The 26,228-nt window shown below is 45.5% G+C and overlaps 1 protein-coding gene across 2 annotated transcripts in view; it reads right to left on the bottom strand.

Moving 5' to 3' along the window:
* The window catches only part of Utp20 (UTP20 small subunit processome component), a 73,787-nt gene that overhangs the window by 27,391 nt on the left and 20,168 nt on the right, over positions 1–26,228 (bottom strand). For both annotated transcript variants that reach the window (XM_057757900.1, XM_057757899.1), the window contains exons 18-31: positions 25,700–25,858; positions 24,032–24,108; positions 21,642–21,721; positions 21,186–21,426; positions 17,849–18,034; positions 15,167–15,257; positions 14,288–14,373; positions 13,694–13,819; positions 10,281–10,447; positions 8,437–8,645; positions 5,045–5,188; positions 4,370–4,449; positions 1,442–1,665; positions 680–824 (exon numbers count right to left, since the gene is read on the bottom strand). In XM_057757900.1, the coding sequence (XP_057613883.1) occupies positions 680–824; positions 1,442–1,665; positions 4,370–4,449; positions 5,045–5,188; positions 8,437–8,645; positions 10,281–10,447; positions 13,694–13,819; positions 14,288–14,373; positions 15,167–15,257; positions 17,849–18,034; positions 21,186–21,426; positions 21,642–21,721; positions 24,032–24,108; positions 25,700–25,858 (2,015 nt within the window). The remainder of the gene's footprint in view (positions 1–679; positions 825–1,441; positions 1,666–4,369; positions 4,450–5,044; positions 5,189–8,436; positions 8,646–10,280; positions 10,448–13,693; positions 13,820–14,287; positions 14,374–15,166; positions 15,258–17,848; positions 18,035–21,185; positions 21,427–21,641; positions 21,722–24,031; positions 24,109–25,699; positions 25,859–26,228) is intronic.

A 26,228-nucleotide genomic window follows, 5' to 3' on the forward strand; every position in this document is an offset into this window, starting at 1 on the left:
GCACAATATTCCAATGTAATTCCATCAGCAGCATCACGACAGAGGAATTGTTCAGCCCCATGTTGTGCAGAGAGAAACTGAGACCCAGAGGAGAGGCTGTAGTGTGTTGGGAAGCATCAGCGGGTCTGTGACTCTGGCCTTTCTGGAGCGTAAGGGGTCATCATCTTTCCACTACCGCACCCATAAGTCAGGACAAAACTTAGCGATCACTTACAGAAACTTAGAAACGTAAATAAAATGTTCCAGCTTCCAGCAGATCCCAGTTTATCACTTTATGTTGTGGAAAGTAATGTTAAAGGTTGTCAATGTTTCATAATGCTTATATCAAAATTTAAGATAAAATCATTTTTTTAAATAACTTTGCCTTTATAGAAACTGATTATATACTATTAATTTTACTGCCAAAGACTTTTTTTAAAAAACAGGCTTGAGTCTTCAGTTTGTTCTTTCTAGTATTTTTCAGCAATCTAAGAAAACCTGTCTGATTAAGCAGCTATGCAAAGGAGGAACCAGCAAATCTTTAGTCTGACTCTGGCTTAAACCCAGCATCTTACAGGTGACATTTTAGAAGATTCCTTTTCCCTAATTTGTTAAAAATTGTTAACTGACAAACAAGATAAAAGTTTAAAAACTTTAAACCCCTGAATGTTAATCTTAACCGTTAACGCCAGTCACTCACTTGGAAAGAATGCCGAGCTCCTTACTGACTTGTGCCCTGTTCTTTTTCTTCTTCACCTTCTCTGCACTGATTGTGGTCTTGCTGAGGTACTGCAGAATTGCAGGCACGTGGGGCAGAATCAATCTTCCTCCCACAGTGAGAGGCTCTGAAACAAGGATTGTTTAAATTAACCTTTCGTCAGCATTATATAGTATCCCCTTGATGACAGTCAAGGAAAGCATTCAACTATTAAATTTCAACTCTAATCATTAAACAACATTCTCTTCCTTAAAAGAGAGACACCAGTAGCTAAATCAGAAATGTATTTATTTAATCAATTATTCATTCATATATTTTATATTTGGTTTTTTGAGGCAGGATTTCTCTGTGTACTCCTGGCTCTTTAGACCAGGCTGGCCTTAAACTCACAGAGATCCTCCCTGGCTCTGCCTCCCAAGTGATGGGATTAAAGGCGTGCGCCACCACCGCCTGGCTTTTAAATTACAAATTCATAAAAGACCTTAGGGTCCGTAAATCCAGGAACTGTTGGGGTACTGTGACAGGGAGAATCTGGGTGCAACAGTGCGAAGTATTTCCCAGTTTCCTGGAGGACGGCTAAGAACTTCTTGGGTAGCAGTCATCCACGTTCCTACCCGTGCAATGAGTCTCAGATTACAAACGTCTCTGAAACAAGGCATTTTCCAGACCAGCTGACGGTGTTCTGGGGCCACAGCTACCGCCGACGCCTATGAGTCACCCGCGCGGTGCAGTGCACGCACACACCTGTGTCGTCAGCCACCTCGGCATACACACAGCCAGTCACCAGCAAGCTTGGCACTGTTTCTGTGGGCTCAAAATCTGGAAGGTTGAGAAGGTCATTGACTATGTCCATCACGATGCTCGCTGTGGCATCGGACAAATTCTTTGCTGAGAGAACGGCAAAGACGTTGGTCAGGACATCGCATTCTGGATGTCCAGGTCTCTGTTTAGCCAGAAGAGGGAAATATCTGTAAGGAGAAAGACCCCGAGATAAGCATCTCACTTCTCAGAATGTTTATGTCTAAAACACTCCATAAGAGTTTCTAAGTGATTTTAACGTGTAAATGAAGAGAAAATACTTTAAAATCCAGAACTCAATGGCTGATTCTAAGCACTCTAGAAACATTACTTAGATTTATATATATTTATTTAGACTTCATGACATCTCTGTGAGGGCCATCATTTCACGTCACGGATGAAGGGAGACCTGCTAAAGTCACTGCGCTAACATACGAAGAAGCAGAGCTGAGACTTGAGTCACTGCTGGACTTCTGGTCTTAAGCATTTTCTAAAGGGCCAGATGAAAGTTCCGTATGCCTTTAACCCCGGCACTCAGAAGGCATAGGCAGGTGGATCTCTGTGAGTTTGAGGCCAGCCTGGTCTACAAGAGCTAGTTCTAGGACAGGCCCCAAAGCTACAGAGAAACCCTGTCTCAACCACAAAAAAAAAAAAAAAAAAAAATCTGTACTCAGTAATAAGGTTTCTAAAATGAAATGTCTAGAAACTCATTAGGTCAATGTACTGCAGCATGCGACAGGGGCTGTTTGTAGACATACAGAACTCAGAACACAATCACTCGGAGATGAAGCTATCCTAATAATAAAACACTCATAGAAAAAAATTAGAATATTCTACACATAGAAATATATCAAATAATTTACAGGAAAAGAAAACATGGGTAGATTAACGTTATCAATTCTTTATCACTGGAAAGAGTTCAAATTATTTTAACATACTTGGCTATGTGAAGAGGAGAACTGTGCAGGGAGACACACTCATGAAAGAGAAACGGTCTCTGCTCTTTGAGAATTTTAGGTAGGTTAACTACAGAGGGAGAATACAAGTCAGGTGTGAAGACAGGGACTTGTGGCACTGAGAGAGCGCAAAGGAAGAAACAGGGGACGTGGGGGACACGTGAGACAAAGGTGTATGTCATGATTAGAACCAGTACAGCTAAGTCAGTGCCAAGGCTCCCAGATCACAGTGGCTGTCCTGGCTCATTGCCATTTTTTTTTCTTGTCTCCACCTGACAGCAAGTGTTAGCTATCTTGAGTTCGCTGAAGTTTTGAGACAATTGCTCTTCCTTGTAAGATTAAGGACAGTAGATACCGCTCACCTCTAAGTGTTTAGTGCAAAGCAAACTGCTACACTTCCTCTCCATAGACGGGAAAGTCAACTTTAACATCTGATGCTATGTAAGTGGCAGTTTTCCTTTACATTTTTATCACACTGATTCGTTTTTGTGTGTACACATGAGTGTGAGGGTTTCCTACTGAGCAGGACACATGGAAGGCCAGAGGCACCTCGTCTGAATCAGTTCTCTCCTTCCTCCATCCACGTGGCCCTCAGGCCATGTGCCTTTATGTGATGAACCACAGCGCTGGAACTCGTCGACGCTAGCCCTGGTTATTTGCTTCTGGAAAGAGTAGCATTCTTATCAAGTAGTTTGTGACACATTTATTCACTAATTCTTTCACAGATGACTGTATGTGTCTGTGTGTTCACTGGGATTCTACATCATGAAAGCAAACAGCGGGAGTCCCAGTGCAGGACAGGGTTCTGGTGACCACACTTTAGTCTTTTGAAAGAGCAGCAAGGGCTTGTAACTGCTGAGCTCTCTCTCCAGCCCATTATCTGCTTTCTCAGAAAAAGAGGAAGACATTTCAGGATTCATGAAGCGATGTTCAATGTGGATGTGCCTTGAATCAGGGACCTGTCTGTACACATCACCATGAAACTTCCTCAAACACGACTGCAGAGCACTGCTTACAGATGCTCAGAGGTGAGATACAAAGTCGGGTTTGTCATCAAATGTGCAAACAGTGGAGTGAGGCCTTTCCTTACAACAAACAGGCTCCCTACTGGTAGAACAAACAGATGAAGAAAATGATGTTTCTGGGTTTTAGGAAAAGCCTGTTTAATAACAAGAAAATAGTCATGCCATAATGGTAGACGATGAAACATAAAACGAAAAACTGACTACACAACATAGCCCTAACTTTGTAAAAACCGATGCCATGATTTTAAATAACAGATCAATGTCAAAGCTTAACCTGACATAGGAGCTGTGTATTTATTTGGACAGGAGTTTTAATTCTCCCTTTCAAGAGGGAACTGGGAAGAAGACATACTGGACTATCAGTGAACACATGAGCATTTGTTTCTGAGCACAGGAAAGTTACGTGACAACGTCATCCCTTGTAGGATCTCCATCCTACTTCCCCGGCCAGCTCAGATGAAATGACTGATGTGCCCATCGACTGCCACGCCTAGGCGTCCACCCATCGACTGCCACGCCTAGGCGTCCACCCATCGACTGCCACGCCTAGGCGCCCACCCATCGACTGCCACGCCTAGGCGCCCACCCATCGACTGCCACGCCTAGGCGCCCACTTTGCAGTTTATGTACAACTGTCATTCGTATCAATCACATTGCAAGGTGTAATTTTAACCTATTTTTCCATTTTCTAAAAGGCTGGAAGAGAGGATACTGAATGTTTTTACAAGAAAGAAAAGATATCTGAGTACATGTTCATCATGCTTTTTACACTATACGATGTTTTATGTACTATAATATACCTCATAAACGTAACCCACTAGACAGCGGATGGCCCTTAGACCAGCTCTGACCAGACTGGAGCACAGCTCTTTCTTAGAGGAAAGAAGTCTTACCTTGCATTTCTGCTCCAGATACTAATTAGCTTCAGCAGAGGAGTAGGCGAATACTGACTCTCAGATCCAAGCCTGCAGATCTAGGACGGCAAATGAAGGCATATAAACCACAGAGACGCACAGGAGAAACAAGAGCAACCACTAAGCAGAGGAAGCACCACAGCGGAGACCACACAGAAAGGACAGATGGAGGAAGAGAAGGGTAGCAACGATGGGCCATGGACTATCTAGAGACTAGGACCAGCTGTCTGGGGATTTAATGACTGAGTTTAAACAGCTAGAAACTGTTCTCAAAATCAAGTCCCTCCTGCAGTCTTCTTAGCTAATTAATATACCAGTTACCATAAAAACTGCTTACAAGCAGAGAAACCTGAAAAGAAATGCTGATGAACACAAGCACCTTCCCACATGGCGCTAGGGCAGCTAGAGCAGACTTCTTAAGGCACACAGTCATACTCAAGCTAACTGTCAGTATAAATGCTACGGAATTTAAAAACTGACTTTTGATCTTTAGGTCTAACTAAGGGTTCTAACAACCTGCAGAAATATGAGTCTTGATGTAAGAAAGCAGAGCAGACAGCATTTGTGTCTGGGTAGCGGACTATGTTAGTGAATAAAAACAAAGGGAGAAGTAGACGGTGTCAGGCAGGACAGAGGAATCAAATCAAAGTTTACCTGAGGCCAAACCGCACCGTGAAACACGGCATCAATTTCTTCTGCTGTGAACTGATAGGATTCCCAATCCAAAAAGATATCGCTGATCATCTTGATTCCCAGACGTCTTAAGTTTTTCAGTGGGTTAATAAACCTTAGTTGTATCTGAAAACAAATGTCTTTTTCAGACACAGACGCACACACTACCCCCGCCCTCCAACCTGATTCCTTAGCAAGACTCTTGCCCATGTGGCAGAGAAAAAAGAGGCTTGGGGATGGAGAGACGCTCAATGTTTAGCAGCACCTGCTGCTCAGTTCCCAGAACCCACAGCTCCCTAACTCCAGTTCCTGGGGATCTGGTGCCCTCTTCTGGCCTTCAGAGGCAATGCATGCACATGGTGTACAGACACAGTGAGAAAAAGCAATAACAGAAATAAACAAATATGTCTGTGTGGAGGCAGAGAGGCTGGAGAATCACAGCAAACACTAAACAGACATGACGTTTCCTTCCCTAGGCGGCGTGAAGGCATAACTACGCAGGCCATCTGTTCAGGCTCAAACTAGACATATTTACTGAGTTCCCTTCAATGGCATTATAGCCAAAGTCTGTATAGGAGGGACTGAAAATTCTGAAGAGTTTGATATGTGAGGAGTTTTATAAACCTGGGAATGACAAATATCATGCAGAATTTCCACTGGATATTAAAGAATGAATGGGTTTATCCCAGAGAGGAGAGACAGGGCTTCAGAGTGATGCTCTCCGAACACACACTGTTAAAAGGAACTAATCAAAGATGCCTCAAACCTGATCATCTCTACCTGATCAATATGCTGTGAGTGTTAGGTATTTAAATGACCTTATTTTCCTACAGCTTTACCTAAACCATCCTGGAACCCAGGGCGGCAAAGGAAATCCTCTTATGCAGTGAACGTCAAGTCCACGTCCAAGACACAGCGAATAAGAGGGGGCCACTTGCCACGAGAAGCCGACGCTCCAGCCAACAGGACGGCTCAGTCTCAAATGACTCATTTTAAATCAAGAGCCTATGACCCAGCATGCTTCACTCGCCAAGTAAGGCCAAGGAAGCATGAGATCTCACGCGCCATCTGCCTTCCTCCTCAAGCTGCAGAGGAATAACAGGTGAACGCAAGGTGCCACGTGACAAATCATTCTGATCCTGCTTCCTCTGCTGGGTGCCCTTGTGTTGCCCCTGGAGTCAGGTTTGGGGGAGATAAAAACTCCACTGACCTTAAAAACATGGCACTGTGATCGTCTGGACACATGACAACTGACACTTATGGACACGGCACTGTGATCGTCTGGACACATGACAACTGACACTTATGGACACGGCACTGTGATCGTCTGGACACATGACAACTGACACTTATGGACACGGCACTGTGATAGTCTGGACACATGACAAGCAGCCCTAGCAAACAAGACGCCCACCATTCTCCAGCTCCGCTCTTCCCATGGGCAGGAGGGGCACATTCTGTCCATTTCTACAACTAGAGTTCCAGCTGTCCAGCTTACTCTGTAAGTGTTGACCAAGCCAGAGGAAAGCCCGGAAAATAAGCATTTGGAGGCTTTATGGATATTTGTACACGGCCACCACTTAAATGGACAAACACTACAAAACCAGTTACTACCTAACAACACACTGCATGTCAGCCAACACCGCAAAGGCTATCAAAGCCGTAAAGAGCAAGTGTGTAACTGAGCTCAAACACACACCAGGACAAATCATTATGCCTCTTAGAGGAACTCCTCGGACCTGTTTAAAAGAGCAAGAAGCTTCACATCCGTGAGCAAGCCTAACACCTCAGGAACTAATGAACCATAAAATTGCACAAATGATCCTCTGAGTTACACAATGCTGGCTTGGGAGCATGGCCCATTACTGAGTAACTTCTAAGTTAATCGAAAGTCCAAAGGCCGCGTCTTTACAAAACCTCTCACACTTCTGGACTTAGCACGAGCACAGACGCTCCCTTCTGTCTGCGCTGAAGCTCAGGTGGAAATGTGCATCGTCTCCTTTAAGCTCATATAGGACAGCGTTTCCCATGACCTCACTTTGGTGTCAGTCTTCGTTTTTCTAAGCATCTTTCCCACAAAGCAACCAAGGCAATAAATATTTTTCTTTCTGTATTTTTTGGTTGTTTCTGAGACAGAGTCTTACTATGGAGCCCTTGCTAGTCCTCAATCTCACACTGTAGACCAGGCTGGCCTTGAAGTCAACAGAGATGAACCAGCCCCTGCTTCCAGAGCGCTGGTATTAACGGTGTGTACCCACACCTGGGTAGCTCGTAATCCTCTTGCCTCTGCGTCCTTCAGCAGATCCAACTGGTGTGGCCACCACAGCTGGTGGAAGGCAAGGTCCTTATCACGCCTCCGCTCAAGGTCTATCAGGAATTCCCCAGTAGGAAGGAAGTTTTTATACTTCCAAGCAAATATGTGTGGTATCAACAATCTCACTTATGGGACGCTTCCCCTCACTGCACTCTAGACACCCTGGCCCAGTCTCTTCGTAGAACACACTGGAGCTGTGCCACCCTAGGGGGTCAGCTCTTGCTGACTCATTTCATTAACAAGGCCAATTTACGGCTACCTAAAAACCAGCTGAGAATCCTGATAGCCAACTTCTACCTAAGACTGTGTTCAGAAGGCAGTTCACTGGGCGTATTATGAATCAACAGACAACTAACTTTCTTTCTTTCTTTCTTTCTTTCTTTCTTTCTTTCTTTCTTTCTTTCTTTCTTTCTTTCTTTTCCTCCCTCCCTCCCTCCCTCCCTTCCTTTTTTTACTTTTATTTTACACACGTTGGTGATTTGTCTGCATGTATGTCTGTATGAGATGTTGGAGCTCCTGGAACTGGAGTTACAGACAGCTGTGAGCTGCCATGTGGGTGCTGGGAATTGAACCCAGCTTCTCGGGAAGAACAGCCGGTGCTCTTAACTGCTGAGCCATCTCACCAGCCCCCAGAGACAACTTCTTCGACAAACTGAAATTTATGCCCATTTGTTAATAACAGCCAGAGTTCAAAAGACAAAATGGGAGCCTGGATCTTTCTTCAAACCCAATTGCTCCAAGGGCCTCCTGTGTATCATAATGTACAACCTTCTTCCCTCCGTCCTCAAGAGTCCTCACGGCCACATTCCTATTTCAACAGAACAGGTCTGGAATACAATTCAGAAAAAATCTACAGCGCTTACCTGCCGGCAGTTGGTCAGCTACCTAAGCAGTCCTGCTCATCACTCTGCTTATTTATCAAAAACTGCACTGGCTCCAGCATTGATTTCCCAGAGTCTGTACGACCCTCTCAGCATAACAAGGGTTCTAGGAGGAGATTTAACCTGGGAAGCCACTAGCGATTCAGACGCCGAGAAGCAAGCATCTCCAGGTCTCTCACCTTCTCCCGCTGGTCGAGGATGTGCGAGACGGCCGCTGTCATACACAGTAGGATCTGCAGGATCTTTGGCAGGTACGCGCTGATCAGGTGGCTGACGTTCTTCAGAACCACCTCCAGGCTGTTTAAGATGCCATGCTGACGGCCCACGGGAAGGACCTTAGACAAATCCAAATCCTCCACTGCCCGAAGAACTGCAGAGTGGCACTCCCCTAGGGACAGAGAGGATGTGGTGTTCAGGGAAACGCTGGTCTCTTTGATAGTGGCATCCCTCCCATCCCTAAATAGTGCAGCGTTCCTAGAGACGTGTTACTGTAGGGGACAATGCACTTCTCTCATAGGTTACTTCCCAATTTTTACGAAATGCTCAGGGAGCCAGCAAGCTGGGTTTTACTGTCCACATTTCAGATAGGGAAACTGAGGGATAAAGAAAGATAAGGTAGTTGGAGGGCTGACTCTAACTACAAATCTCACCCAATTTTATTATTATTTTCCTTTTTTGAGATAGGGTCTAATTATATAGCTCTGGCTGTCCTGGAACTCACTATGTAGACCAGGCTGGCTTCAAACTATCAGAGCTCCACCTGCCTCTGCTTCCCAAGTGCTGGAACTAAAGGGTGCACCACCACGCCTGGCTGGCCCAATTTAAAAAATGTCATTCCTGAACACTGGAGTTACTGAGTTGTGCTGAGTTTGGCGGTCATGGATCTCCTAGAAGATTAATGATACAGCGTCCTCGCTCTCATATAATTCCAGGTTAATAAATAAAAACAACTACTATAAACAACTTCTACAGTACTGACTGCAGAATTTGCTAAAATATCTGAAATGGTACTGCTTAAGCTCTGCACGGCCACCTGGGACCAGACGATGGATTCACTGATACACACACTCAGCTGGACCACCCGTAACTGCATCGTCCACCACCCACCCAAACCTCTGTTCTCATCAGAGCCATTCTCCTACACAGGACAAGACTATACTACATGGAAACCTATGATCTGGATCAAGACAAACTGTACCACCAAATAAGTATTTATGTTGGGATAAAGTCAATCAATTTTGGAACTGGAACAAAGAATTTTATAGTCTGAAAGGTTTGAGTTCAAATCCCACCTCTACCGGTTTTCTCATCTGTAAAATGGACAACTATAGCATGAGAGCGCCAGCGTTTGTTAAACATCAACTGAGCTGCCTGCAAAGGACTTCGATAACGGTACGTGTGGAGTACGCGCTGATGGCGAGGGCGAGTAATCGCCATGACAAACATCCCACACTGTGACAGGAGAGCACACCAGAGCTGGGCCTGCCTTATTACACTTCTCCACTGCTTTCCAGCTGGGTCCAGCAGCTGGGACACAGGAGAGACAGACAAGCCGCTGCTCAACAGGTAAATGATTCTGTGGATAAATAAATGACTAAATCGCTAGAGTTCTGGTTAATTCTTACAGCTTGTTCTTGATCTCTTGGGGTGCTGGGACTGACTCTCTTCCTCCCTCCCCCGTGTGTCTGTGTGTATTTAAACACAGTCTCAGTATGTAGCCCTGGCTGACCCAGAATCTTTACGTAGACCAGTCTAGCACATGGTCTGCATAATGAGTGGTACTTGTCATTGTTCACTGGTAGAAATGGACAACAAAATGCACATTTTCTATCGAAGACTCCTAGTGCAAGGGTATTGACAACCCTGGGCTCAACTGTGAGACCAGCAAAGTTTACAGTGAACCGCATTCCACAAAGAGACATCAGAGGGGTGGGAGGAAGCAGTCCATTACAAAGATTTCTCCCAGGAACGTCAAAGGTTGCCACAAAAGGCATGCATTTGGTCAGAGGCAGTGAGTAGCTACCATTCTTGAAATGCTTCACAGGTTCAGACAGCAGATCTAAGAAGAACTGGATCTCTTCAGGTTGGGTTCCAGCCAGGAAACGCAGGACAATGGCCATGCGGGTGCCTGAGGCAGACTTCCCCTGGGTTTTACTCCCGGTCTTATTCTTCATCCGCCCATATAAAATTCTGAAAAGTCAAAACAGCATTATGTACATGCAGGCTAAACAGCACGAGCTGCTTGTTCTACTACAAGGCTTAGAGAGCTAAGAGAAAAGGAAAACAGGTACTATGAGAAAGGACAAAACACGGCTAGCAGGAAGCAGGAAACAGAAAATAAAAAGGCTAAAAGGTAATTCACTGTATACAGACAAAATAAAAGCAATAAAACAGGCAAGTCAAGGATAAGTTAAATCAAGGTTAAATGAAAATAATAATATAGATATTTAAAGGAAGTGAAATTAAGAGCCTGGAAGAAAAAAAGAAACATATAAACCAGCAAAAGAAAAAAAATGAAGAGGAAGAAGGAGTCAGATCTCTCTGTGCAGTCCAGGCCAGCCAGAGCTCCAATGAGGCCCTATCTCAAGTCTAACAAACAAAATAAACAGAACAAAAATCACATGGAACTTATCTAGTTTTACAAGAAATTTTAAAAGCTTTTCAGGAAAAATATAATCCATAGCACATAGAAAAGAGGAAAAACTTTTTTTTCTTTACGCGACGTGGTAAAAGCAATACATGGATGAGTTAATGAGTGAAAATAAAAGCCAACACTAATTTTGCTTATAAACACAAAACATTCCCCATTCCCTCCCTCCCAATAAACCCACACATTAGCCTAACCTATGACACCAAGCACAGCATCTCTCCCACCCCTTCCTTCCTAGTACTGCCAACACTGGCTTTGAACCTGGCTTCCAGGACTGCATGCATGCAGAACCATAGTGGGCTCAAAATATGCTTCTCTTTTAGTTTTTAAAAGATTATTACTTATTTTATCTTGCTTGCATTAAGTGTGTGCCTGGGGGCAAGAGGACATCTAACATTGTGAACACTGGTAATTGAACAGGGTCCTCGGCATGAGCACCAAGTGTTCTTAGCCCCTGAGCATCTCTCAGCCTTCACATCACAGGTTCATCGCAGGAAATGCAGCAGAGAGCAATCAGCAGACATATGGGAATAAGACAGAGAAAAGGCTCGTGGTAAAAAGTTAACATGACCGTTTTAATACATGCTTAGTAACAGGAGTCAACATCCACCCCTCAAACACTTAGATACTTAATAAAAGCTGTAGTGTTTGTTTGAGACAGGGTCTCATTATGTACCTGTCTGCCCTGGAACTTGCTGTGCAGACCAGGCTGGCTTGTCATGCAGACATCAGCACCCTCTGCTTTCCTGGTAACCCAGCCAAAAGCCACATTTTAGTACAATAAAACTAACTGATGACACTTAAAACCTGAATATATGATTTAAAAAATTTTAATATTAAGACATCTTTAAACTATTAGAGGCCTAAAAAACTTTTGAATGAGTTTACCTATGGTCGTTACTATTTTTAGAAATTAAAACCGAATAATTTTTAAAATAATGTTTTATGAATTTACTTAAGTAAAACATCATGTTTATTACAGGTTAATATAAATAACTTTTCAATGAAAAACATAATTATATCTCAGCATTCACGAGACTAAAGGCTGTTTCATTTCTGACTGGTTTAAGAGATGATGACCAGATGTTCACATGGCTTCAGCATCTAACCCACTGGAGTGGGAGGAAAGCCCTCCATGTTACAGTAATTTTGGCCATTCCATTTTGATGCCAAACAAATGGCAATCGGCTGCAACATGGAATATGGAACTCTATCAACATACTCCATAAGCTGTTTCACTCCAGTCCATTCCTCTTGAGCTGTGCAGACTCTGTAGCATGCACCTGTTACTTGAGCTGTGCACACCGACTCTGTAGCATGCACCCGTTACTTGAGCTGTGCACACCGACTCTGTAGCATGCACCCGTTACTTGAGCTGTGCACACCGACTCTGTAGCATGCACCCGTTACTTGAGCTGTGCACACCGACTCTGTAGCATGCACCCGTTACTTGAGCTGTGCACACCGACTCTGTAGCATGCACCCGTTACTTGAGCTGTGCACACCGACTCTGTAGCATGCACCCGTTACTTGAGCTGTGCACACCGACTCTGTAGCATGCACCCGTTACTTGAGCTGTGCACACCGACTCTGTAGCATGCACCCGTTACTTGAGCTGTGCACACCGACTCTGTAGCATGCACCCGTTACTTGAGCTGTGCACACCGACTCTGTAGCATGCACCCGTTACTTGAGCTGTGCACACCGACTCTGTAGCATGCACCCGTTACTTGAGCTGTGCACACCGACTCTGTAGCATGCACCCGTTACTTGAGCTGTGCACACCGACTCTGTAACATGCACCCGTTACTTGGAAAACAGTGAGAGAACAAGTCATGTAGAAATGTCAAAGGCTGATACTTCTTGCGGTCAGTCAAAAGAGGGCTGCTAACCAACATTTTAGAAATACAATCATCCACCTTACCAGGCAGGTTTCCACATTCTTGGGAAGTTATATGTTCACAGAACAGACTCAAGTTTTCCAAAATACTCATTTTCATTTGATTATTAAAATTTAGTAATTTGAAACAAACTCTGCTGTTTGTTTTCTTTGTCAAACTCACTGCATTCATGTTTCAGAAAACCCGTGAAAACACCCAAGTATAAAAAGAATGGTCCTTCATTATCTAGGTTTTCAAATAAAAGCGGTGCTGCACAGAGGGAAAAAGGCAGCCAGTGCAGACTGTAACACACTCGTCAGACATCATCCCTGAGCTATGCAGCCTGCAGCAGGTGCATCTCATGACCACGTCCTCCTTCGGCACACAAAATAGTAAGGAGAACCATGCCCAGAACATTTGAAGGACAGAGAATCTTGTTTTCACTTTGTTCTCAAATTATTTGCCCATAAAGAATGACTAGTGCAGTTTGGTGCCACTGTCCAGAAGATCCAAGTAAAGAAGAGAAAAAAACAGGCTGGAAATAAGGCTCTGCAGGGAGAGTGCTTGCGTGGCATGAAGGCCTGGTTCTGATCTCCAGTCTGCAGAAAACTAAGCACAGTGAGGTCATCTTCAGTGAGTTTGAGGATAGCCTGGGCTACATGAGACCCCACTTAAAGAAAAGAATAAAATCACATGACTGTATTAGAACTATTTTTTGTTTGTTTTTTGTTTTTGTTTCTCAATATAGGCTTTCTCTGTGTAGCCCTGACCTTGTTGGAACTTGCTCTTAGATCAGGCTGGCCTTGAGTTTAAGAAATTTGCCTGCTTCTGTCTCCGAAGTACTGGGATTAAGGGTGTGCACCACCACCGCCTGGCTTACATTCACATTTTACATAGTATAAATACCTCATGAGGACTGGACACAAGTCCACCCTGTGGGCGGCTTTGACCACGGCGCTCTCTTCGGAAAGGCTGAAATGCACGATCTCCTCCTTAAAGCTGCGGTCGTCTAGCAGCCTCTGCAGGTTTTCCCTGCGGACAGATTCACATGTCAGCACTCGGGCCACAGCACTTTCCAGACAGGAGGGGCAACATCCGCAAGCACAACGGGAAGCAACACACTCGGCAGTCCATGTTGAGGCTCCCATCCTCACAAAAGGATAGTCAGACCTCAGGAGGTGAATACATGGCTAGAGGAACTACAGCTGGTCCCTAACACCGGGCTTAGGAGCAACGACACGAGAGAGGTAATCACAAAGGTTTTAGGTAATTACACCAGCAGAGAAATGCTACCACTTCCCAACACATTTTTACATTAAGAATCTCTTTTCCACGTTGTTATCTATAGAGAATAATCCAACAAATATACTTCTGGTTTTCATTTCTTGCCTGGAAATGGATACGGTTACTTTGGAAGAGGGGAATTTCTCAGGTCTTTCAGGTATTATTTCAGAAGTGGCTCTAGGTGAAGGAAGTAATGTTTCTTTGTACATAGCTCACCTGTAAGGGAGGATATGAGGATGTTTGTAGGTCATTATGCAATCCAAGGTTATTTTTTGCACAGTTTGATCTTGGTGTAGCAATAACTAGAAATGAGGTTTTACAGAATAAGTTAATGAAGCAATGCATACACAAACCATAAGACAAACCAAATAGCAAGACTCTACCAAAAAAAAAAAAAAAAAGGGAAATGAAACTCTGATCTGAACTCTGTGCTGGTCCTACACTATAAAGCTAGTGGGCAGTGTGCTATCCGGAGAACTCTGTGCTGATCCTATACTATAAAGCTAGTGGGCAGTGTGCTATCCGGAGAGGACGTGGCTGTGGTCCCAAGTTACCTGGAAGGAATCTTCTGAACTCAGGCTTTCTAATAAGGTCTGTGCGAATTGTGTGCCGAGCCTGGACAAAGTCTGCTGAGCAGACAAAGCTCCGCCAGAAGACCACCCACAAATGAGGAAACATCATTTCCGCAGAGGGTTTAGAACGACAACCCAACACTTGCTCAGTCTGCTTCTAGCACTGCATTTTGCTGTCATCTTTTCTAGACTCGGGGACAAACATTATAAGTACAGCATTTCCCTTATCCGCTCTCATTCCATCGAACAGATCCAGAAATCCAAGTCCCCATCCTTCTCTACGATGTATGATTTACTGTCCTTGCTGCTACCGCAGCTGCCCAGTGTTAGTCACTCGGCCCTGAAGCTGACTTTAAAGTCAACTAGATTAGTGTAATCTCTTTAAAGTGTGCCTATTAACAAAACCAGCACTCCCAATGTGGAAATGGGCCCCATCCCCGGCTACGGAACCCCAAGTTACTCTGCTAAAGAAAAGGAGATGAAGTTTGCAAGGATTAAAGCACTGAGCGTTTACTCAACGTACCTGAAGATACAATTCGTATAATTTGGATTCTAGATATAAGGCCCGTGGGTTTGAAAACTTAGAGAAGACCTGCAGATGAGCAATTAACTGCCTAAAGAAAACAAAAGGTTACTGTAGTAGCAAAGAAGAAACATCAGCTTGAACTAACATTGTCCACCATTTTATTCTGACAAGCATTCCAAACACCCCATCCATGTGCCTGCTGTTAATTACCCAAGCATATTTTAATGACTAGGAAATTATTTTCTGGAAACTTCAAATCTCAGGCAGGCCTCTCCTCACAACCCAGGATTTCCACACTAGGAAACCCTTCAAGATTTGCTAAAGCAGAACTGGAGAGAAGGTGGATAAAACTCTGCTCTCAGAAGGTGAATGCAGGTGAGCTGGGACCGATTCCTTTTGACTCCAAACAGCAGGCAAGGAAGTGACAGGATTCCTTCCCCTCTCACTCACAGAACATGAACGCTAATGGCAAGCAGCAGAGGTCCGAGTTTAGGTGATAAGAGCTCTTGCTCATTCAACTGAGCAGGAAAAACAGCAGTGTTCTCTGACTGAAAGCTAACAGGAAGGCAGGACTGTCCAGAGGGAAAGACACCATCTACAATAACAGATTGAGAAGGTGCGTCTACCTCATCTAGGAAGAAAGACCATAAAGCTAAGCCATGCATATATGGAAATCGCACCCAGATCCTTCATTCACCCCCCCCACACACACACACACCCCAACTCTCTCAAGGGCCCATGGCCTCACTGCTCCAGCTCACCTGGAACCTGCTGTATAGAGCAAGCTGGCTTTGCACTCAGAGATCTGCTTGCCTCTGCCTCCTGAGTGCTGAGATTAAAGATGTGGTTGTGTGCCACACTTCCGGCACAATTCATTCACATTTTTAATGATAGTGTTTGGTAGCAATATTCTAGGATTGGGCACAGGTGGCAGACGAATTACCACACATACCTAATCCCCAGAATTTTCCTTCCTTCCTTCCTTCCTTCCTTCCTTCCTTCCTTCCTTCCTTCCTTCCTTCCTTCCTCTCCCTCCCCCCCCCCCCCGATTGCCCCTGAACTAGTAAATGAGGGTAACTTTCAATCACTGATACTCCTACTTCCACTCCCATGCTAGGATTACAGGCGTGCACTCCCACGCCTTGCACTTGAGGTGCTGCCTGACCCCAGGCTCAGAGGCATGCTCGGCAAGCACTCTGCCCGCTGACTTCCGTGCCCAGCCCATCTTCGTTGTCAGTATTTTAGCCAAGTTTCTTTAGAACACTTCCCAAGTGCAGCGAGGCGGGCGGCTATAGTGAGAATGCCACTCGCAGCCCTGGGGAAGTCTGAGTTCCTAAGCTGTAAGCGCTAATAGCCAGAGCAAGCAGGGATCCCAGCACACAGGCACGGCTAATGAGCCGTGAGAGTCTGACTCAATAAGATAACTTCTACTGTAAAGACAGGAAGGACTTTGGTGAAGAACTGTGGCCACAAGCACATCTCCAAGTACAAACAGATTCTTTCAGCAAGCAGAAATGGGGCCAGGGCACTTGGACAGCAGTAAGAGCATGTGTGCAGGGCCACGGGTAAGAGAGGCCAAGGTGTAACTGGAAAAATGGCTTATTCATTTATTTAGCAAGCACATACCTAGAACTAATCTTTTGCTAGGGAGAATGCTAATGGAAAGAGACTAAGGAACTAGAGTTACAGGTAGCCGGGCTGTGACCCTTCCTTGGCCCGTGTTTTACACACTGTTTCCACTAGTCCTTTCCCTGTCCAAGGCTGACGAGCTTTCATCCTGCAGCAGCAAAGGTGTCCTTTTCTCTGCAAAAGGTCCTCCCTGAGTCTCTGCCTCAGGATTTGTGGAGAAGGGAGAGGTTCTGTACAGTGCTCCGTAAACACTGTAAGGGAGAGGTTCTGTAAACACTGTAAGGGAGAGGTTCTGTACAGTGCTCCGTAAACACTGCTCCTACACTGCAGATGTCTGTGATTCATCTTCACAGCAGCCTGGCAGATCAGACCCTCAATCCAGACAATCTTTGGGTAAGCTCAAAAAGCCTCTGAACACAGAGTTTTTTCTAACAGTTTGGAACAATTTAAGTAAATGGGTAACCGAGGGAACTAGAAAGCACTGTAGCACAAGAAAACAGTAACTAAGGGGCTAAGTCTCAGGGAAGGAAGTGCTGACCAGGAGTCCAGCGCCTGGCATGCAAACACGATGCCGGGGGGAGCTCGGCACTCTCGGCTGCAAGTCTCATCTTTAAAAGGAGCCACAGGGAAAGTTCCCCAGCCCCTAAAGGTCAGTGGAAAGCAGGAAAGACCAGTCAGTAATTGTTCCCTGACAGAGCAGCGGTCCCAAGGTGCCAAGAGAGTCAGGGGGCGGCAGACAGATGCAGGACCACATACACAACTGCCTGGGGCACACTGACACCAGGGCAGGCCTGGGCAGCGCTGATGTCAGCAGAGCCCAGTGAAGGGCACCTGTGTAATCCTGGGCCTGTCTTCCTTTAACTCTGGTGTCACAGAGCACTACAGCCGGTTCTCAGTGCCTGGCACCAGCATATTTCAGAGCAAGAATCTCGGAAGACCAGCAGCGGCACCACGGCATGCCAATAATTATGTGAGACGCTCATCCTTCAGGAAGCTATTTCCCACATACCGCTCCCCACAGCTGCAGGGAACAGCAGTGATGGAACTCACTTTGCTGCTGCCCGTCTGGTCTTCTTCCTCCGGGGTGCTTCATCTGTGGGTACTGCCTCTTCCTCCACCTCTTCCTCTTCCCCCACAGCGGGTTCCTCCTCCACTTCCTCAGCCACTGCTCCTCTGCTTCTTCTGCGTAGATCCTGGCTTGGAGCAACCTGCAGATCTGCCGGATAATACTCATTGCTGCAGAGGAAGCGTGCCATAACAGCGCAAGTGAGGAGGAGACTTCTTTGGAAAGGCAGACAGGCGCAGGCATGCACATGCACACACACACACACACACACACACACACACACACACACACACACACGTACGGTCCCTTCATCAAGGTGCCTCTATAGCAGTATTCTTAAATGATTTTATTCGTGCAGTGGGTGCTTTGTTGGCATGTGTGTCTGTGTAGGAGACATGCACCTGGCACCAGCAGAAGTCAGAAGGGGGCGCTGGATCCCTGGGCTAACGTCACAGATGGCTGTGAAGCACATGTGTGCTAGGAACTGCACCCTGGCTCTTTCTGCCAGTGCTCTGGACCACTGATCATCTCTCCAGCCCCTACGCCAGTACTCTCTTTCCTCAGACTCTCACTGACAGGTCAATCACTGTCTGCTTGCTCCAATACCATGTTGTTGAAAAATCTACTCTAGCCCAAAGTGGAATCAGCCTCCTTGTTCCTGGAAGCACAACCAGTCAGAGCGGACTGTAGAGTAAAAGATTAAAGAATTAGGGTTGCATTTTCCTACTTTGCCAGTGTCCTTTCAAAGCACAGCATTACGACCTCAAATAGTCAAAGCAATAGCAATTACCTAATTTCCTAACACACTGAAAAGCTGCTTTACCAAAACAGCATCGCGTTAGCGTACAGACCGGCCCACAGCCAGTGCTGGCCTTTCAGTGACGTGCTGAGAACTCTAGAGAAAGGACAATCTTGCCGGTAAGTGGTGCCAGGGCGAAAGGACATCATCTGTAAAAGAACTTACTAGACTCCTCTCTCTCATCACGCCACAGAAAGTGCACTAAAGGGAAAAAGGTCCTAAAACTATGAAACTCCCAGGGACAGAGAGAAAGGCAAATGTTCCATTTCAGTCACGGGCAAAGATGGTTTTTAAATGACAAGTACCCAAAGCACGCAAAACAAAACTGCCACCTATTCTTAAATGTTAGTGCTTGGCTCTATGAGAGTACCTGAGCCGTCCACGTCTAAACAGGCCGCTCTCTGTCCCTGTACCACAGCCTCTTGGTTCTACGAGAGTACCTGAGCCTTCCACGTCTACACAGGCCGCTCTCTGTCCCTGTACCACAGCCTCTTGGTTCTACGAGAGTACCTGAGCCTTCCACGTCTACACAGGCCGCTCTCTGTCCCTGTACCACAGTCTCTTTACAGGAAGGGCTGTGCTCTTAGATGACGGGGACGATCAGTCTACCAACACCACCCTTGCCACCTTGCACAACAGCAGACACATCCTTTAAGACACAGTGTGAGGGAAAAGCCAGACCCTGCTTTTCTCATTCTACAAACAACCAACCCACAAAAAAGGGGTGGGGACCCTATTTTTCCACCACGGATCTATTGCAAGTTTTGTCTGCGTTAACCTTTCCTGACCTGATTCTCCTCCCTATAGTCCCCCCGTTTTTTTAAGGAAATGCTCTCACTGTTCAGCCTCGATGGACCAGGAACCTGCTATCTAGACCAGGCTGGCCACCAACTCACAGACATCACCTGCCTCTGTCTTCTCTCCCAGCGCAGGGACTGAAGACATGCGCCACCAACCTGGCCTCTCTGCCCTCCTGACCTTCTGTAACAAGAGCATTCATGTTTACTGTTCCATCAACAGAAGCACCCTCTCTGGCCCCGCACCCCCTTGGTCGCAGGGTCCATTCTCCTTCGCTTTCTCTGCAGCTCATCTAATCAGACTCCATTTGGCTTAAGCAGAGCAACTCAGTATAGTCTTTAGCTGCCACTCATCTACTGACAATTCTCGACTTACCGCCTGCAGGTCGACCTCCCCTGAGCGTCACCTTTCAAACTTAAGGCCTACAGTCATTTCTGCTCGGGGTCTGCTTGGTATCCTGAACTGAACACAAATTCAAATGACCTCTTGGTTTTCCTCACATACCGGCAATGTCTGCGTCTCTAAGATGGTAACCTGCCTTTCCTGACTGCTCAGGCTAAAACCTGGAGAAAGACATTCAGTTTCCCCCATTCCTTTCTGTTCCTACAACCAAGGCTACGCTACCTCCAAATCACAGGCTTATCTGGCTAGAATCTTTTCAATTTTTTTTTTCAAGTTGGAATTCTTTTTTAAAAAATCAGTCTTAGCCGGGCGGTGGTGGTGCACGCCTTTAATCCCAGCACTTGGGAGGCAAAGGCAGGCGGATCTCTGTGAGTTCGAGGCCAGCCTGGTCTACAAGAGCTAGTTCCAGGACAGGCTCCAAAGCTACAGAGAAACCCTGTCTCGAAAAACCAAAAAAAAATAAAAAAAATAAAAAAATAAAAAATCAGTCTTTAATACGACAACCTTGGTCAGGCCACCAGCAAGCCTTGCTCACACCTGTAACCTCACAATCATCACCACCGCCATTCTATAGTCTGTTCTCAAACACATCTACAAATTCTTCACGTTTCTGCATAAACTCCCCTTTTCTCTGACCGCAGAGGCCGACTGCACTATCACACGGCCTCGGCGCCAAGTTCCTGCTCCATCTCCACTGCTTCCTCTGTGGCTCACACTGCAGTGCTCGCCCTGGCCTCCCTGCTGTTCCTGGACGAGCCAGACATGCTGTGGTTTGTGTTCTGCTCAGCCTACCCCGTATGTGATGCGGCACACCAGAGCACACACTAATAATGTTTAGTTCTCTTCTGTACAACACGTCTTTGTTAGAATCTCAAAGCCATCAAGACTCTCACACTCAGGCACTCCAAACAAAACAAGGCTTCAGCAAGCCACACTGCTCTTTAAGAGCGCATTCCTCAGCATCAAGAGGCTCAAAACAGTAGTCACGGTGAGGTCACCGGGAAATATACTCTACCCCCAGGCAAGTAACAAAACAATGAAGAGGACAAGAAATAGTAAGGCCTTTGTAAACTGAGCAAACTCCAATGCCCCTTCTCCTGCGGTAACCTGACCTATTTCTACAAGCTCCATTGTATCTGTTCTTATAAACTATGCGCTGAACAAAACTCGTTTAGTGTTTCCCTAAGGAGGGAGGACTTTGCAAACACGACAAGGGCTTGAAACACAACAGATGTACAAAGTTCTCAGTTGCTGGAGGAGGCTCATACCCCCCCACACACACACATACACACTGTGCCAGGGACATGGTCCTAGGTACTTACGTGATAAACCTCAAGAACAGCGGGGAGAGTTCCCTGGACCTTGGCTCTACTCTCTCTGGAAATTTGGCCAGAGCTCGCCAGAGCAAGAATCGAAAGTTTGTATGGTCTAGTCGCTCCTGACAGCTGGTTCTCAGTGCTAACTGTTGCTGGTAGAGAGAGCCAACATCCCCTTCTTGGGTCTGCTCCCAACCTCCATCAGCGGACTGCTCCTCGTCCCCCACATCCTTCTGCAGTTCTTTCTCTGCAAGAGAAAAATGTCAACTTACCGCCTGTGGATTACAGACTTGTCCTCAGACTGGACACTTGTTTCCAGGACTCAGGAAAGAGCAGTCATCTCAGGATTTCACCAGAGAGAATATGCTTCTCATGCTCCCCCGCTTCATGCGCAAACCACAGTAAAAATTAAACACTTAGGTAAGCACTGGTGTCCCCGGCCCTCGAGACTCCTGCTCATACCAGCATGCGAGGCTGCCTTTTCAAGATGTTCATAGCAGACACTCCAGAACTGCTTGTTTTCCATTCCATGGGCATGAGAACTAAGAAAAAATAGAACACATGATACACGGTCTTTAGTGTCAGATAGCCCATGAGAAAAATGTTCAAGAATTAAATGTTAAATTGATTAGCCTTCAACATGAGGCTAAAATAAATTTCACACGTTTCCGTAGTTTCTATACTGCCTACATCACACAAACTGTTTATTTTACTTTATCATTATACATGACTGTGCATAGGATGGGTATTAGTGAGTGTGGATGTACATGGACCAGAGAAGTCAGTGATTCAGGCACTTTGGTTTTCTCCTTCTACTGTGGGACCCTAGGATTGAGCTCACGTCATGGGGTTTGTGTGAGACCTTTTACCTACTGAGCCTTCTTGCCAACCCACAGAAATTATTTTTATACCCATAAATGGCTACAGAATATTTTTAAAATGTAAGTAGACCTATATAAGACTATTTAGCTTTGTTGTTGAGGTGCTTTGAGTTAGTCTTTCTATGATGTCTAAAGTTGGCTTGGGCCCACTATGACACCCCAAACCCACAATCTGCTGGCCCCGCCACTGAGCGCTAGGACACAGGCGTGAATTTCCACACCTTAGAAGACTAGTGTTAAGACTCCGCCTTGTTGGTATGACAACCAGAACCATAACCAGAACCACAGCCAGAAGCAACTTGGGGAGGAAAACATTTACCCGAGTCACACTTCCAGGTCACAATTCACTGACGGAAGTCAGGGCAGGAACTCAGAGCACGACCCTAGAGGTAGGAACCACGGAGCAGCACTGTTTGCTGCCTTACTCCCAGGCTTACCTTCAGCTGGCTTTTTTATACAGCTCAAGGCCAACTACCTAGGGACTGTGCTGCCCACAGTGGGCTGGGTTCTTCCACATTAATTATCAATCAAGACAAGTCCTCAGACCAAGCTGATGAAGAAAATCACACAGTGACGCCCTCTTTGGGTGACTCTAGGCTACATCAAGGTGGCAACGCTGAGACAGTATATGAGGCGGGGCCATTAGGAGAAGGAACAACCGTCGCACTCAGAGTTAAGAATGTCTGTTTCTCTGCAGCTAATTCACTCTCTGAAATACACTTTCCAGCAGAGTATGGTGCACACCTCTAATCCCATCACTTGGGAGGCAGAGGCAGGAGCTGTGTTAGTCTGAGGCCAAGCTGGTCCTCATAGCTAGTCGAGGACAGCCAGGGCTACACATTTAGAATCTGTCCCAAACAGGACTTTTCAGAACTTAATGATGAGACATGAAATGAATCATATCGGGGTATTTTTGGTTTTAATTTTTGTTAATAATCTCTAATGTTCTCTGCTCTGTCACTAAGTTCCCTTTCTTTTTCCTGCTCTCCTTCTCATCTTCCTCTCCATTCCCTTCTCTCTAATCCTATTTCATGAGGCATATAGCAATGTAGCCCAGGCTAGCTTAAAATCCGTGATCCTCTCTGCCTTAGCCTCCTGGACACTGGGATTAAAGGTGTGCACCTTCCCATGAACTTCCTAATATACATAAACTGTACACAGGAACTGAGAATACCTATGTTGCATATTATACACGGAAAACAGTCCCTGACAGCAAAATAGCCCAGTCACTATGAAGAGACTTTAAAAGCATTTAGGAGTCAACATTTGTGATAATGGACCATTGATTACAAATATGTCACTTCTTATCTTTTGAAAGTAGAGAGAAAAAAAAAACCCGGTTGAAGTCAAAAGCCATTTATTTTCACTACACTTGTTTGACGGCTCTGAAAGGAAGTAAAAGCAGGCAAATTGGTTCAAAATTGGAAAGGGATTTGTTTATTCTGCTTCTGTCAAGTATGAGCTAATAGGATCCAGAAAGGCAAGACACATGCCATATTTCCAGTCTGACAAACAGCCAGAGTAAAGTGTGAAGGACAAACATTTGTAAAAGGACAGATTTCTATATCTCAGCCCTAGGGCATGATATTTTCTGTTACTATTAAAATTATCTGTTAGAGCTAAAGGGATCTGTGTGTGTGTGTGTGTGCCCGTGCACACATGCACGTAAGACAGCAAGGGTTTTAGAAGTTTGTATTTTTATAGTATGGTTCAGTTATCTAATATGTAAAAATAAAACTATACATAATGTACCTTTTCATCATATAAACAGTCTCATGTAAAATAAAGAGAAGCCCCCAATCATTTACATGCACAGAAATAGACACACACCTAAACTACCGACAACCAGGCCATGGAGAGAGCGTCCTTCTCCTCTGCGCTGTGTCACGTGCACATAAGTCATACCTAGATGGAACACGTCCCCACTCCATGTCGGTTAAAGTGAATGGTCCCATCTACAGCCACGCTTACCTTATGAGCTCAATAACAGGGTCCCAGAGGGCACTGAAGTTGACATAGAGCATGGCGAACAGATAACGGAGTGGTACCTGCAAGTCCAAGAGATGGGCTTAGTAAACACGTGACAGGCCACCACAGAAGGGCATAGTGAAGGTTAGGAAGAAGCCTGCGCCAAGAGCAAACAAAGGCTCTTGAGACTAACCCAGAACTGAGTGTTTAATAATCTTTCTCATCTCCTAAAATCCTACTCATATTCATTAGAACATGGAATTCAAGCTCATTTTTGACATTCACTGACAAAGTCTAAGTCTAACTGGGAATGAGATCCCATTCTAACAAACACCGACAGGACCTGGGCAGCATCAAGCATTAGTGAAGTGTAGACACAGAAGAACAATGACAAGAAAACCAAATGTGGGACCGGGGACTCCATGGAGCAGGGCACTGTGCTCAGATGACCTAAATCCCTCAAGAAATGTCTAACTCTATCTTCTGGACGGAAAGAAGGCCAGTATTGTGACCTGCAGATAATTAATGAGCAAAGCAATCACCTATCAAAGACAGCAGGACAGCAGGGGGTGAGGGAAGCGTTCATCTGTGACATCAGTGTGGAATATGGAATCAGTATCCCCCGAGCCTTGGGAGCACACCCACCTGCAGTTTCCCTGGGTAACCTATGCACTTGCAGGCCTGGCTTCCTTTGCAGCTCTTCCGCTACAACGGGACATTATCTCCTCCTTCAAGACGAGGCCAAACCTCGCCTTTCTAGAAATCTGAGAAGTGTACACACTCTTGAGCAGGTACCAAAGGACATGCTCCCTGTGGTTGGAAGGTCCCCTAGTCCTTGCCCATGACATCATCCTTTGAAGGCAGAGGCTGAACTTTCGATGTGATGTTTATCACCAGTACCCAGTCATTACTAGTCAATATGTTTGATGAAAGATTAACATAATTAATTAGTGTTAACAACCATAATAGTTACCATAACGTGCTTAGATGGTAGCATATTTTATACTGGGATTTTAAGTTTATCTCACACAATTCCTTTGGCCACAGCGGAGCACAGTCTATTGCTTTCCTAATTCACAAACAAGGCAATGGTGGTGCCAATCTTTCTTCACTTGATAATCATGATAATCTACTTAAACTGGTGTGGGGATGTCAAGGGCCAGAGTCAGCTCTGCTTCACATTTCTGCACCCTAACCCCATCCCACCAATCACACTCTACCCTTTAGGACATCCTTTAAAGGACAGAACCAACATTTTAGAACCATCCTGTCAACAAAGCAACTTCCTTTTCTTTTTCTTTCCTTTTTTTTGGGGGGGGGGGCTTGAAGTCAGACAACTGCTGAAAGTGAAGTACTATATTTTGAAATGCTCACATGCTATAACTAGGTAAGAAACAAGAGAAACCCAAGGGAAACTAGCTGTTGGAGTAGTAGCCACGGCAAAGCACACAAAATGATGGCCGCTGTGTCAGGCCTTCACATACACAAAAGGACACCACCTGATAGGCTGAGAGAGCAACTTAACACAAAGCATGGAAGAGAAGCAAGGTTCGCCTTATTTATAATGAGAACATTTTAATTATTGAAAACTATGTGGTATGATTGCCAAAATACGATTTAAAAAATAATTTAAGAAACAACTTTAAAGAAAGACACAGACACCACTGTTACCTCCTGCAGTGGTCCCGGAGGAACTGCATCCTGCACCACATCGTGCCGCAGCTTTCTCAAGTGGAGCAGCTTCTCTCTGTAGTCGCTCACAGTGGCTGGCACCAGCTCTGCCTGGCGCAGGATGGCGAAGGCTGACTGCCGCTCCGAGAGCCCATCGTCCTGCACAGTCAGGCAGAACCCAAGGCAGGTCAAACACTGACCTCAGAAGGGATGTGAAGCATGGCTAGACGTGTGGTTTTCTGAGAGAGTCTGGGCTGACTGCAAACTTATATAGAGATTCACCCACTTCTTACCTCCTGAGTACTAGGATTAAATGTGTGCATTATGCTCAGCTTAGCTTAAAGGTTTTAGAAAAGAAAAACAAAACAAACAAAAGAACTCAACTTAGAACATGTTAGAAAAGGGCAGACTCCTGGAGTTCAGGGGTCAGTCAGCCTTGCTATTCAGAGGGAGACCTTGTCTCAGAAGCCGATGATCAGGGATGGAGAGGTGGCTCAGCAGTTAAGAGCTGGCTGCTCTTCTGGAGGAC

This window comes from Chionomys nivalis, chromosome 25 (genome assembly GCF_950005125.1).
Source record: "Chionomys nivalis chromosome 25, mChiNiv1.1, whole genome shotgun sequence".
NCBI lineage: Eukaryota > Metazoa > Chordata > Mammalia > Rodentia > Cricetidae > Chionomys > Chionomys nivalis.